Source organism: Scatophagus argus, chromosome 12 (genome assembly GCF_020382885.2).
Source record: "Scatophagus argus isolate fScaArg1 chromosome 12, fScaArg1.pri, whole genome shotgun sequence".
NCBI classification, from domain to species: domain Eukaryota; kingdom Metazoa; phylum Chordata; class Actinopteri; family Scatophagidae; genus Scatophagus; species Scatophagus argus.
The window spans coordinates 11,722,780-11,737,695 of NC_058504.1; the positions used below are offsets into that span (position 1 = coordinate 11,722,780).

The 14,916-nt window shown below is 42.0% G+C and overlaps 1 protein-coding gene across 8 annotated transcripts; it reads right to left on the reverse strand.

Annotated features, from left to right (window-relative positions):
* Positions 1–1,900: 1,900 nt before the first annotated feature.
* Positions 1,901–14,712, reverse strand: ssrp1a (structure specific recognition protein 1a). 8 transcript variants are annotated; one of them, XM_046406575.1, is made up of 19 exons: positions 14,587–14,712; positions 13,663–13,742; positions 11,945–12,130; positions 8,969–9,074; positions 8,267–8,460; positions 8,055–8,155; positions 7,496–7,625; positions 7,257–7,360; positions 6,808–6,936; positions 6,502–6,723; positions 5,516–5,588; positions 5,385–5,390; positions 4,375–4,507; positions 4,228–4,273; positions 3,939–4,071; positions 3,593–3,760; positions 2,564–2,661; positions 2,297–2,471; positions 1,901–2,022 (listed from the first exon to the last, which is right to left on the reverse strand). In XM_046406575.1, the coding sequence occupies exons 2-19, from the start codon at positions 13,714–13,716 to the stop codon at positions 1,957–1,959; spliced, it is 2,124 nt and encodes a 707-aa protein (XP_046262531.1). In that variant the 5' UTR covers positions 13,717–13,742; positions 14,587–14,712; the 3' UTR covers positions 1,901–1,956. The 8 variants fall into 8 exon arrangements, with proteins under 8 accessions (XP_046262531.1, XP_046262530.1, XP_046262525.1 ...); XM_046406574.1 differs by having other exon boundaries at positions 11,945–12,133; XM_046406569.1 differs by having other exon boundaries at positions 1,901–2,025; positions 11,945–12,133.
* Between the last annotated feature and the right edge of the window lie 204 nt (positions 14,713–14,916).

Below are 14,916 nucleotides of genomic sequence, written 5' to 3' on the forward strand. Positions count from 1 at the left end.
TGTTTGTGGTCAATTAATGGCAATATGATACAAGGCACGACACACATTAACACACGTGCATGTTTTGGATGTACCAACAAATGCACAAGCTTTCAGGCAGCATGTGTTTCTAACATTCTTCACAAAGACATGGCAGCATTCCTGTAATGGCCAATGATGCAGTGAAACCTATACATCTGCAAATACCAGATACTATTTGGCAGATCGTTAGATGCGGACAAACGCCAAGAGGGAGTGGAGGGTTCTCGGATGGATTTCTTTGTGAAAGAGGAAACCAGAGGAAAGTGATCATCATGCCATAGGAAGCCTTCTATGTAAACACACACCCACTCAATCTGTCTTTGACCACTACATTTAGGACAAGCCAGCACAAAAACATCCCAAGAACACATGAACACATGTGCAATAGGTCATTCTTAGGGCATCCAGTTATTACTGCGGCAGTACCTTGTTTTCAAAACCAATACTGTCCAAGTGGAAGTGAAGCACACATCCGGTAGTTTTTGACTCTTAAAAACCACCCTCTTCAACCCTAATATAACAGCCCTTTTACAAACCACGGTGTACTTAGGCTTCCCTTTGAAAACCACTGTCTCTCAAACATTCACCAGAGTCGCCGTCTAACCTCCCCTGATAACGCACACTCCCAAACCACCCTGCCTGGTTAAATGGGCCTGATGTGCAACACTCCTATGGGAATTCCCTGAGGACGAGTACAGCAAAACCTTTGGTTTCCTTGTGCTTAGGTAATGTAGAGGGAATCTCCCTGAGCTGCGGCATCATTCCTACAGCAGACAGGTGAATCATGTGATAAAAAAATAACATAAATGTGTCCTTATGCAGAAAGTGTGGAAAAATGGCCGGATTTTAATTTAATTAATTTTAAATTACTTTATTAATCCCAAACTGGGAAATTACTTCTCTGCATTTAACTCATAACTGATTGAAACACACAGGAGCAAGCACCCGGGAAGCATATTGGGGATTAAGTGCCTTGCTCAAGGGCACATCAGCTGGCTAATGGGGGGTGGGGACATTATCACTCCACCACTCTCAAATTTTTCCTGCCCGTCTGGTGAGGGAATCAAACCAGCGACCTTCCGATCACAAACCGCCTCTCTAACCTCTAGGCCACGGCTGCCCCTTAGTCCTGTATTCCAGTGTTTTTTATACATTTAGAAAAATGGCTGACCCACAGGTCTGGGGCAAAATGCAAAGTTCATTTGTGACCCCAACTAGAACAACTGAAGAAACATCTCACTAAAACTGTCAGAACTCTGCAGCTCTTGATCTTCCATCTCCATCAAATCAGCCAAGATAAGTGAATGCGCTTGCAGTATGTGGGTTTGTCCTACGTTTTTGTGGGGACATTAAGTGAAAATCCAGAAGTAGCTACCTTTTAAAAAAAAACAGTTTAAAGCCACTGCTTTCTATCACTCAGCAGCATGATACAAAAACACAGCAAAGCCAAGATTTATTAAAAATGATTCATTTATTTATTTAAGCCTGACATGTCAAAACATTCACACACGTACAAAAAAAAAAAACCACACACTTCCTGCAGTTTTTAAATGCCTTACAAAGGAGGAACAAAATGTTTGCATTAACTAATAACGCCTACACTTCTCATTGCTATAAAACTAGAACAACGCCCCCCCCCCCATGGGTGAGATGAAAAAGACAAAAAAAAAATCCACCAAAAATTCTGGATAAAGTGGTACACCAGTATACCAACCATTTCACTGAGCTGTCAGTAGGAAAACTTACTCAACTTACTCAAATATCAGCAACTATATGAGCTTTCAGAGTCAGTCACAAGATGCATTTGTACCCTTAAAACAAAAATACAACTCAAATCTGCTGATTTGTCTGTCAGTCCATTTGTGAGATCTCAGTGTAGAGAGTATAATTGCTTGGTCCTTGGTTTGTGTGTATGATGGGTAAAAGCAGGCGTGTTTAGTCAGACTCTTCCTCTGAGCTGGCAGGTGTGGAAATGGCCTCTTCCTCCTCTTCGTCCGAGTCCTGCTAAAAAATATTAAGAGTGGAGTGAGTGTCTTTAATATATAAGATATATTAATATATTTCTTCTGAAATTATAGCATCAGATGTACATATAAATTGGATTTTTTCCCCCAACTACCAAACAGTCCACACTGTCCAGTTTGTAGAATCTAATGGGCACAGCAGATAAATCAGCACTTTATGTCCCCCATTATCAATCAAAACAATTTCTACATCGCCAATAAAAAGCTTAAGACATGGCAGAAAAGTAGGCTTGCACAATCACTGGCTTTACCTTCTTTCTCTTAGACTTGCTCTTGTGGTCCGAGTCTGATGAACTCTCCTCGCTGGTCTCGATGAACTCTCGACTCTTGAAGCTGTCATTGCCGCCTCCCCGCTCCTTATCCTTATCTCCACCTGCAGACTTCCTCTTCTTCTCCTCCTTTTTACCTACAGATTTTTTACTCTCCCTAACACATGAAAAGTGGGATGGAAAAGGTCATATGCATGTTTGTAAAGCTGATTGTATTGCCAGGGAAGGTGTCTGCGTTGTGAGCCTTACTTCTTGGAAACAGAGGCTGATCCTCCGCCGCTCTCTTTGTACTCCTTCTTTGCTCTATCATACTCCCTTCTGGCCTCTCCTGCCTTTGCCTCCCACTCCTGAAGGAAAGACAGCATCATTGATTTGTCTGGGTTTGCTGAAACACTGCTCTTCATAGTTCAGAGTTCAAACAAACTATCACATCTGACCGATTCTTTGAGTCACTGCAATTTAAAAGTCTGAATGCAAACTGAAAACTGAATGCATTTTGACCAATTAACACGGGCATATTTTCTTTTTAACCAAAAAAAATATTACAAGATCTCAATCATTGAACACCTTGAGACCAAATGCTAATAGCAACAAGAGTGATTCTGCAATGAATTCAGGGAAACATCAGCAATTTGCGATTTTCAAAACACAATTCAATTTAACGGGCGCATTGCACAGCAGTCTCAGCAGAAGAAACGCATGTGGACTTAACAGGAACGACGGCTCATTTCCGTTAAGTGTCGCTCAGTGACAGTAAACCTGCACGCACAATAGCAGATCCCTCCTCTAAGTGGAATGCAGCAATCACTCATCCACCTGTGAGTTTCGTGCTGTGGCATGTCAAATAGTCTGCTGTGCAACCAGTCTATTGGGTTCATTTTCTGTTTGAAAGTACATTTAAAAATACTGAAAAGTCTTTTGGTGCCACTGAGTAACACTGAGTGCAGGGAGAAAAGTAAAAACTGAGTAAAGTTTGAATTTTAAATTTTGGAAAAAAAAAAAAAAAAAGTTGAAACAATCATATTTACAGCTTGCATACTGAGCTTTAATATCATTCCATGGTCACAGCAAACTGTGCCACCATATGGGACAATAACCTTTTGTGACAGAAAACTGACAATAAACTAAATTTAAGATGAATGTGACTGATGACTTTCTCTTTCAGTCACCATAAATGTATTGTGTTCACACTCTGAACACAATACATATCTAATGCTGTGAAGGCGGAGGAGTTAAATTTAAAGCTGAACTCTCCGCCTCCTTGTTCTCCCGTCTCACCTCCTTCTCGTCTTTGCCCAGTTGTCTCCACATCTCTCCGGCCTTCTTGGATATCTCCGTGATGGAGATGCCCGGGTTCTCAGACTTGATTCGCTCGCGGCTCGAGTTGAGCCACAGCATGTAGGCACTCATCGGCCTCTTGGGCCCACCGGAATCCTTCTGTTTCTTCTACTCCGAATGTGGAAAGACATTGAAAGGTAAATGTGAGCAGTGATACTGCTTTGTATTTAACTTTACATCTATCAGCAATACTAGAGAAATCTATCTGGGGGGGAAACTCCTGCTTGAATCTTCTTTACTGTGAGGTTCCACCCATGTTTCCTGCCTGTCTCAACTGCTCTCTCACCTCTTTGCGTGGTTTCCTTTCTTTTTTCTCCTTCACTACTCTGGCTTTCTTGGCCTTCTTCCTCTTTGCGCTCTCATCTTCACTATCGTCCCGGTCTTCGCTGCTGTCGCTTGCGGTGGCATTGCTGTCGTACCTGATCGGCGGAGGTGGAGAAACAGAACAGGAAATGGGAAAAGTTAGGTCAGCTGGATGAAATGGAACCAGACTGACAAAAAAAGGGGGGAGAGGGCATCTGAGGAAAGGTTGAAAAGCCTGAAATAAGTAGCAATATTAAGGAAATGTCACTCACTCTTCTGCAATGTCATCATCTTCCTCTCCGGGGTTAAATGACTCATCTAAACAGTGAAAGAGGACAGAAAAGCACCCAATGAAACACAATGATCTTCTGAAGTCAGTATCTATGACCTACTTCTATCATACTAAATGTGTTACTCACCGCTTTCGGCATCCGATTCGTCGCTGTCGTTGCCCTCCTCTCTGATCTTGCCTTCAGCCTTCATCCTCTCAAGGTAGGCATCATGCTGGTCGTCATCTGAGTCACTGTACTCATCAATATTACCTTTCATGCCCTGAAAGTAGACTGCATGGTCAAAAAACACTACCCAGCACCCGCAATCAACCATTAATCTCAAAATCGATAAATGATGCGGTCAGTAAAATATAAGAAAAAAAAACTGAAAAAATGCCGAACACAGTTTGCTTCACACACAGCCCAGGCTGCTTCACTGTCACCTTCATCCAGTTCAGCTAAAACGGTGGCTAAATACTAAAGAGCAAAGGTTGGCTGTAATGAAATGTCATCCATAAAATCAAGACATTTTCTTTTCTTCCAATGCAGTCTTTTCCCATCTCCATCATGCATCAATATCTGTGTCTGCCAGGGGACAGACAGACGACAAGTCCAAAACAATAATAACAACAACAGGAAATGGAGAGCAGTTTCATTCATTTTCCTTTACCCAATCTGTGGATCCCATCACGAGGGACACCAGCAAAACCGACTTGGCGCTTGGATTGCGTTGTCATGCAGTGTGACAACACAGTCGAAGCGCTTGCACAAGTCAACAGACAGCATTAAGGGTAATGCAATCAGCACTGCCTGTGGTAATAATAGTGACATCTCTGTCAAGTGTTAAAGCACACAAAAAGCACCCGGGCCACACATTAGTCAGCGCTATGCAAACTGACGCACACACTCTCAGTCATCAGTTACACTCTCTTCACCCCTGCATGTCCCATGATTAATCATAAATCACTCAGGATTTATCTGATTCAACACCAATCGCACAGGCAACATCCAACCAGAATCAAGATTATAGGACACAATACTCGGTAACACACACACACGCGCTCACACACGCAACAGCACGCCATGCGAGCAGAAATCACTCCACACCGATAAAATCAAGCATCTAACCCACACGTGACGCCCGTGCCCATACCCACCTTCTTCTACAGGGATACAAGAACAGACACACAGAAAAAGGGCAACAAGCATCAATATCTTGGATGGAAGTCTGACAAAACTCAGGTAAAATCTTACAAACTGAGAGATGCTTGAATGACAAATGAGTTACCTCTTTGAAGCCTCTGTTCTTGATGTTGAGCTTCTTGGCGTTAACAAAGTCAAACAGCTTGCCGTACTCTTCCCTAAAGGAAAGGAGGAAGACGGGGTAAATGACTTCAGGGCTGGGTGACACAATCTGATATCTGGATCACGACAAGAGGTCACATTTACCTCATAACAATGGAGGCTGTGATTTTTTTAAAAATCTGTTCTGCCTTAACAAGCCTGATTGCTTTTGTTTTCGTCAGTTTTTGGCAATTGAACAAAAATGCCATTTAGACACTGGGCAGGATCCCATGTGAGTGTTTACATGAGTAAAGCTGATATCCTGGTTCCAGAAAGCCAAATAAGCCTTCTGCGATACTGATACGCAACTATACTGTGACGTTAATACTTTATCAGGGTTTCCGATTGGCGTCCAACACGTGTGCAGCTGCATCCAGAGCTTGATTTAAGCATCTGGAAGTTCATACAATATGAAATCAAAGTGAAATTCTGACAACACTACTGCAGAGGATGGCTTTTAGCGCTTGCTGCTTTTGTGTTTCATTACCGTAATACGATTCAGCGGCTGAATCAGTAAAGTGGTAAATGCAGCAGAGTTCAGTCAGAAACCAAAGGAAATTTATCTGCTGAAGTAACTCATAAGGTAAAAGCATGATTAAAAAGAATAATGCCTAATTAATCCCTTTTTGAGAAATACTGCAATGACTTCATTAAATATTTAGCTAAATTAGCAAAAAAGAGGAGGTATCAGATCTAATTGTGCATTTGTAGTTTATAGGTTAAATGTATATTTGGTGACACAGTATCTTGTTTGTATTTCTGATTTTTTTCCACTTTTTATTTTTCAAACTTTCTGATATAATCACAATCAACTAGCATGGAAAGATAGTATGCAAAAAAATAAATAAAACAACACAAACAGTGAGGCAGGCTATCAGATAGAATATCAGAATAATCTGTACCATGTAAACACCATACCCGTGTCCTCACCTCTCAATGCTACTGAAGGTGTACTGATTGCCCTGCTTGGTCTCGATCTCAAAGTCAAAGGACCGGGTTGTGGTGGTGCCTCGGGCAAAGTTGACGCAGGAGATCTCCTCGAAGCGCAGGTGCACGGGGGGCTTGTGGACATAAATGAAGCCCCTCTCCAGAGGGTACAGGAGGCCTGAGGACGCCTTGTAGGAGCAGGTGATGCATTGAGCCCCAGAATGACTGAGGATGAAATGAGGACCATTTAATGGGATTTACTTGAATACTGAGGAAAAGGTGTTCTGAATGTGTCTATTAAATGCTCACCCTTGGAAGTTTCCGGGCACAGTGATCTTGCGGTTGACCAGGGCCTTCATCACCCTGCTGACCATCTCATAGAGAGAACCTGACATATTTTTACTGAGTTTGCCCTCAAAACGGCGCTCCACGTCCTCCCTATTAGACACAGAGAAGAAGGAACAGGTTTACCATCTTGAAATTAAACACGTTCTTCAAGCTTTCTGGTGTTAAATAATGCTAGAGAAGCAGTCGCCGAGCCACTGTGAACACATGCAAATTACCTTCAGATATTTGCTTCCCCCTAGTGGATAAATGCTTTAAGATCAGCAAGTGTGTACTGACTACACACAGAGTTTATGTTTAATACGCTGTGTTATCATTAGACGGGTCTTGCATTAAAAACGTAACAGGCTCTTATTACACTTGACCATCCGCAGCCCATAAAATCACAGCGTCCTTCACTGTAACATACGCACTCGCTCATGTTGAGGGTGAGGTTGATGTCCTCTTCCTTGGAGAAGAGCAGAATGAGGAAGTGGTAACGTGTCTGACCCTGCTTGATGGGAGGATCCAGACTGATCTATAGATGCAACATAAAAATGACAAAACCAGAAGGAGGAGAGTGAGAAGAACGAGAGAAACAACAAGAGGGGGAAAAAAATGCTCATTTGACATCCTAAAAAAGTCTGACAGAAAAGGCATAAAGTTCTCTTACCACAAAGAACATCTGCCTTTGGTCCTTGTGTGGCAGCAGGAACAGACGGAGGACGGTAGTGTAAGGAATCTTGTAGTCAAAAGTCTTACCATGGAGGTGAAGGAAAGTCGGGTATATGCGAATGTCATATCTGAGTGAGCAAAGAAAGAGAGAAAATGAAAGAGCAGTCTAGCGAAACTCTAAACTAAAGGTGAGCGATGTAAACAACAGCACCAGGGCTGAAACAATTTCTCACTTTAATCCATATAACTATATACAGCACACAGGAAGTAAAGAAGTGATGCTGCAAAATGGAGGAAGAGGAAAAATAGCGAGGGCTGAACACCGGCCTGAGAAAATGACAGGAAGCCGCAGTCGGAGCCTAAAACACACCAGTCCAATACAGCTGGTACATTCAGATTACTTTGACTGCAGTGAGCAGGGTAGAACAACCCTTTGACATAGTAAATAAATGTAAATTAGCCAGTCTTCTCTTATGAACTACCGGTTCAACCGCTCCTTGATGGGATAACACAGATGAAGAAATCTGCGAGTGGCTTTTTTTTGTTAATCTTTTTACCTTCCTCTCGGTGTGAGACACTGCAGCTCTTTGAAGATACACACAGCGTCTCCGGTGGCCTGGATCACATCAGCCTTAGACAACACACTCTGGGCAAACGCCTGACGGAGAACACACTTTTAGCACTACTAACAACATAGATTATAAAGCAATAAGAAAAAAAAAACATGAAGAACTAGTAGTTGAAAAGGAAGTGGTCAAGCCTTCCTCACCTCGACCGGGTCTTGTCGTTCATCAGACTGGCTGGGCGGGACGTAGAATCGGACCTCCATGAGGGAGACCTCTGTGTCGTCGTTCTGGTGAAACTCCAGAGTGACTTCGTTCTTCCCTGTGGCGCACTGGGACACGTTGGACAGTGGGATCTCGAACGCTGTACTGTCATTTATGTCAAATGACAACAGAGGCCCTGTAGCAGGAGACGAAGCGAGAAACAGGAAATCCTTATGTCAGCAGCAGCTAGGTGCCATTATGAAACAATCTTTTCATTGTTAAGGTGTAAAAGTACGGGTGGTCAGGCATTAAGACCTACCAAATTCTCTAAATAACAGCTGTGATATAAGATATTTACAGGTCATTTGGGTTGACAAAAGTCAAATCATTTGAGAATAAACTGATCTTGATGTCGTAGCTGCTAATTTTCACAGCTGAAACAAACAGTCAGGTGACCAATAAGTTGATTCGATCAATAGACTCTGATCAAGCAAAAATGCCAAACATTTCCGGATTCTCAAATTTTCTGCCTGACATTTTTCTCTCTCATATCAGACAGCAAACTGAACAACTCTGAACTGCTGGATGCATTTTATGATGCTTTACAGATAAAAAAAATTAACTGAGAAAATAACCTGTAGATGAAACAGTAATGATTTCTGCAATCATACTGGTGCGGACATTTTTTTGTGTTTATTTATTACCTGAGAATTTGGCTGTTCCCCAGTTCCATCCCTTCACACACATGTCCTTCTCCGTCAGCTCCACCTTGTAGTTAGCCTTGAAAAATTCGGATATCTTCTCAAAGTCCTGATGCAAAGAAAGCAAGAAGGGGGAAAAGAGAAGTGGAAAGACGTGAGGTAAAGCAGAAGTAGTGAAAGTGATGAAAAGACAAAAGGGAGGAAATGAAAAAGGGGAAAAAGAAGAAGATCTCATGTTAGCAGAGCAGTAACAAGCTGCCAGTGCATGGGTCAAATTTTAGAAAAACACCAAAAAGGGTGAAGGGATGGGGGGCTAATTAATCACAACGCAATTATAGCTGCGCCTGCTGCTGAGACCTCTTGGGAACACTGGAGGTGAATGTAATCCATCCGCTCTCTCTGTCCTCCTGCCCTCCACACCATCACTGACAATCAGCCTGTTTATTTATCCTGCAGGCCTGCTTACAACTGGACAGGACACACATCCACACACAGTGACAAACTCATGGTCAATCTCTCTCTCTCTCTCTCTCTCTCACACACACACACACACACACACACAAAAAGGCACTGTCCTAGTAGTACACACACATGTGGAAATGATTGTGGTGCACAAGCGTGTTCAGAATGAGACTCTGTGGGAAACAGAGTTTACGCACCTGGATATCTGCCTGTCCATAAGGTTATTATAGCCAATTAGAGCCCAGAGAGTCTGTGTGTGTCAGTGTGTCTGTGTGCACTCAAGTTCATCAGAGTGTTTGTTAGCCAAGATTAAGGGACTGTTTAGATAGGAGAGCATGTGTGAGCTGACGTGTACATGCATAAAAATCAAGAGTTTGCGCACAAGTGGCCTGTTTGTGTTGATGTGCGAATGTGTGTGTTTATATTCCCAGTGTCCTCATCAGGCCTGCCGTCTAGTGTTTCTCTACTCCTCATTACAGTTTTGGCAGATTTGTTGTTGCTCAGCTCATTTAATCATAATAAACACAGACCCCACACACACACTTAGTCTTATCCAACATAACCACCCCGTCTGCCTTTTATTACTACATTTTTCAACCATGCGCTCCCAACAACCTTCAACCTCTCATTTGTTAAAACTGTGGATGTATTAAGAAAAACTGGATAATGTCTTCCTGCTTCCACATTTTCAGGCCCAGAGAGCCAGCCAATTTCCTGATTTCATGATCAGGCTCTTAAAGAATTTCCTCATTTTAATGAACCTACTGGATCAAACTCTGATTATTCACAGTTATGAAAACTTTGTTTCTCATTTTCTAACATTTTGCTGCAGGACCAAAAAGAAAAGAGTTTTTTTGCACTTGGCTACATGTAGTCCATTTTAAATTTAAAAACAAGCAGGCGTACAAGAGTTTTACGTGAATGAAATGCGGTCAAAAACCAGCAAATCCATGCTTTTAGCTGGAAAATGTCAATATCTGTGCTTTAGTAAAGAAGACTAAAATCTGATGAGACATTTGAGGGAATCAGACATATGAGCCAAGACCACCCAGCCTAGATTGTTATTTATTCACTGACGGAGTTTATTGTTTTTATATGTATGAGGACAAAGACGACAACAAACCTGAGCCAGCAGTCAATTAGTTCTGCATTAGTTCTGATTATTTAGTTATTAGTCAATTTGTTGTTAAGACTATGCGATCACAGAAAATAGTGAAAAACGACCATCATGATTTTCTACATTGTGATGTCTTGTTTTGTCCAACAGTGTGAAAGAAAAACAATTTTCAATGATCAGATTCTCCAGGACCAGAGATTATATGTCATTTTTCACGATAACTGACATGTTACTGAGTAATTTTCTGATAACTAATCTCTAACTGTTTTGGCCGTTCATTAAATATCAGATTTATGTACTAGACAGTTTGATACTTGGTGCTGCAGAAACAATTTGCTCACCGTAACAAAAAAGTTTTGAGGTTGAATAACCAGCTTTATTATCAAAATGCTTCCACAACTACGAACATTCGATGCCACATTCTCATTACAAACTGCTCATATACGCAACACGAACAGAAGTGACCCACAAGCCTTGACAAACCGCTGCTCTGCCAGCAGACAATTACAGGTCAGCTATGCAACAGCCTCTCAGGACACTTCAGGACAGATGCATCGAAGCTTCTGTACAGCTTGCCAGCAGCTAAACCTCAAGCCAACTCTCAAATCCCGATTACTGACACTGGCTGTGGGATAATAAACAATGACATCACGCCCTGCGCTCCGGGACGAGAGGATCTATCTCCAAAAAAATACACTGATTAACCCCAGGAGACACCACCGCTCACAGCCACAGCCTCCAGGTTATACTAGCTCCTCCATCCCTGTTTTTTGTTTTTTTTTTTTTACTTGCATGCTGACATTCCCCATGCACTCAGATCAACGTGGGGGCGTGGGGCGGACTGGGGTGATAAAAAACAAACACGACCACAATTTTTTTTCCCTCGTCTGTCCGCTGAGCCACATTGTTTTGGTGGATTGATATAAACACTGACTCACATGAGCCCATGATTACACTGTTTATGGAACACACATGCTAGCGCTGGTTTCAGTCATTAATCCCATTAGGGGCTTTGGAGAAAAAAGCCGACTCATTCGCATACTTGTGACAGCAACGCACACACACACAAACGTTGTGGGGCCTTTTTTTTCGCAAAATGGTAGCATTTTTCTGTGGAAGGATAGAAGTTGTTTATCGGCGGTCCCTCTTGCTTGCGTTGCATCCCTGGTAATAAACACAACTCTGAGTAAACCAGCATTGTGTGTCTGTCTGTAATATTCCACTGCTGCCTTGTCCTCCTCTGAGTAAGGTAACAATTATTGGCCAGAAACAGAAAAATACAACCAGGGAGAAAGATTTAGTCACAAGAGGGAAAAATAAGGGCAGCATTAGACAGAGGCAATGGGAGCCTGATCAGCCTTCGAAACCTTAAAAACCACCGCTTCATCAAACTCACTCACCGTGTCCCTGAAGCCATCATATTTGTAGACAAGACCTGTGCTGGTGCCCAACTTGATGCCGTGACCCAAACACACTCGTCTCCACTGAGCCAGGTTGAGCTCGCCAGCCGGGATGCTGTCCACCTTCCCCGTCTTGCTGCTCTTGTAAACGACATTTTGCTTGCTGAAACGCAGCCGCCCGTCATTCTGCTTTGGCAAGAGGGAGAGACACACACACACACACACACATGCAGACACAGAGCTGGATTTAAAATGCTGAGAAATTTCCAAGAGTTGGTTTAGAGTAAATCTGAAAAGAGAAGTCGACTAATCAATTATTCAACTGACAAAAATCCATCAATTAATTGTTCAAGCAGTAAATTTACTGTCTCTTCTCAAATGTGACCATTTTCAGGTTTTCATGGATAGCCGTTTTCTCACATGAATCCCAGACAACATTCAAGGGGTCGGCTGTGGACATTTTCACACATGTGGCAAACAGCAGAAAAGTTGACTGTGTCAGACTCAGTCTCACTTACGGGAAATATTCAATTTGTTTATGGTGAGGGGCGTCAGAATGCGCCGGAGGAGAAGGCCTCATTCACAATGATGACCGCTTTTTTTATCCATTGGACAGCAACCTGCTGTGTTCTCACATGGGGTTCAGTGACAAATTATACAGACATTGCAGACATTGTAGGAGGAAACTGGAAGGGTAAAGTCCAGTTAATGTCTGGTCCAAAAGATTCTGACATTTGGGTTCATACATACGGCTTGTCTGGAGAACGTCTGGCAAAGTTCATTGTAGCGGTGAAATGTGATGTGTGTGATTGTGTCCTTTTCTAATTTTTCTGATTTTATTTTTTTAAACTAGCAGTCGACCAATACGGGTTTTTCAAAAGCCAGTGGCGATACTTAAAGCTCAGGGCGGCTGATAGCAGAGATCTGACACAGATATAAAGACAAAGAAAAGTTTGCATAATTCCGTTATTCCATGCATACTGGAATCGATCCTTTGGGCTAAGATAACCATAAATGAACTATTAATAATTTAAGTACCCCTACACTCAAAGAAATGCCTTTTTCTTGTCCCTACAGTTGGATGTTTGATGTGCAGAAAGATGCATGTGTAGAATTTGATGCTAGAAGGCTGTTTTCATATTCATCTACAAAAAGTAGATTTTAACTGTCATTATTATAGACCAAAAGATTACTTAAAAAACTGTTCGCAACTTCATTGTTAATGGTTAAAATAGCCTGTCTTTGTTAATAAGGAAAACTTAACAATAATGATTTTGTGGGAAATAATCATTGGGTGTTTTTTTTCCTCATCCCATCTTAAAATGTACAACCAATTTTGCCCTAAAGATGATAAACATAACCAGAGACTAACTTCAAGATCAGCCCCTTTGTTCAAAAAGAACCAATTAATAATGGGATGGACCGACATATTTTTAAACTGTATCAATCATATCATCGCAGGAAATGCAAATTTAAATTTATGATGATTATACTATAGCAATACGTTTTTTCTCCATCTAACAACTTTGAGTTTTTAGCTTTAATTAGCTAAAAACCCAAGGGACACAAACGGTAAATTCAACAAATGAGTAAATATGTTCAGTAAAACTACTACTTCGCTGGTATTGTGGTTTTTCAAAGTAAATATTAACACGTGTATTGATAATATGAACAGTTTTCCAGTATGATCAGTGAAGGTGCTTGATGAGGATACTGACCCAGGAGCCTTTGACCTCTTGGTAAATCTCGTTGAACTCCAGCGTGTCTCCCATCTCGGCTACAGGCGATGACTGATGCTCTGCAGCCAGAGGAAATTACATTAACCATAGACAGAATCAAACATACCGAAGACTTGTGTCAAGCATGAAAAACATCACCGAAAGGTATTTTCAGTTTGGTACGTGGAGTTACCATTTATCCCCGGAAACAGTTCACTGCAGATGACAACATGGTGGTAAGACAGGTAGTGACTAAGTTAGCTACACCAAACTAGGAGTCAGATTGAGAAGAGAGAGAGAACCCGGCCGTCCAGTGACGGAGCAGACACCAAAAGCAGTGTTGTTTCTGTTACCCTTTGGTTTTCTTTCACATTGCCGACTGAAGCTGGACACCGCGCTTTCGCTGTTTAAAGCACCGAGCAGCGCTAGCAAACAGTTTACGTCAACGATTGTTAACAGCAAAATCCAGCGAAATTCACAAACATTGCAGCCGCTATTTTTTTATTTCTTCTGGCATTAAACGTTAGTAACGGTTAGCGCGCATGATTTTCCCCACATAAACTATAACTCAACCTGCACCCGTGCTGCGCTACTCGTAAAAGCTAGGCTAACTTGATCCATTCTGGGTGGGCTTGTTTCATGAAACGCTACTGCACTGAGGCCGACTAACACGTCTTTTCAGTTGACTAAAAGATGTCCCGCGCTACAGCACCGCCCCGCAGAGAAAAACAGTGCACCAAATCGAGCGATCCAGCAGACCTAGGCCAGCATAAAGAAACCAAGTCATGTTCAGAGTTAATTTAGCAAACGAAGTAGAGACAAAGAAAGCACACAAGCGGTATATAATCCCTTAGTGTTTGCAAATACCCCCGATTTGGATTCTACACGAGCGATAAAATACAATTTGAAAACTTCATGTCTTACTGTCAACGTGATGAGCAGCTTCTGCTGTTTCCCGCGTGTAGCATCGGGAGCTAGCCCTACGTCACCGGAAATAATCAGGAGATGTTTGTATTTACTTCCGGTTAGGCGAAATACGTTTTTATTTTTATTTTTTATTTTTTTTAAATTTCATCTAATCGTTTAAGCATCCAGTGGATATGACTAGTTACACCTTCTGGGGTGTATATAGGTGCAAATGGCTGTGCAATGTTTGAACAATCGAGTTGCTCATCGAGACGATTCTTGTTTGAAAACCGACAGAGCAGACTGTAGTGACGATGCACCACCACTGGGTGGCACACAAAACATCTA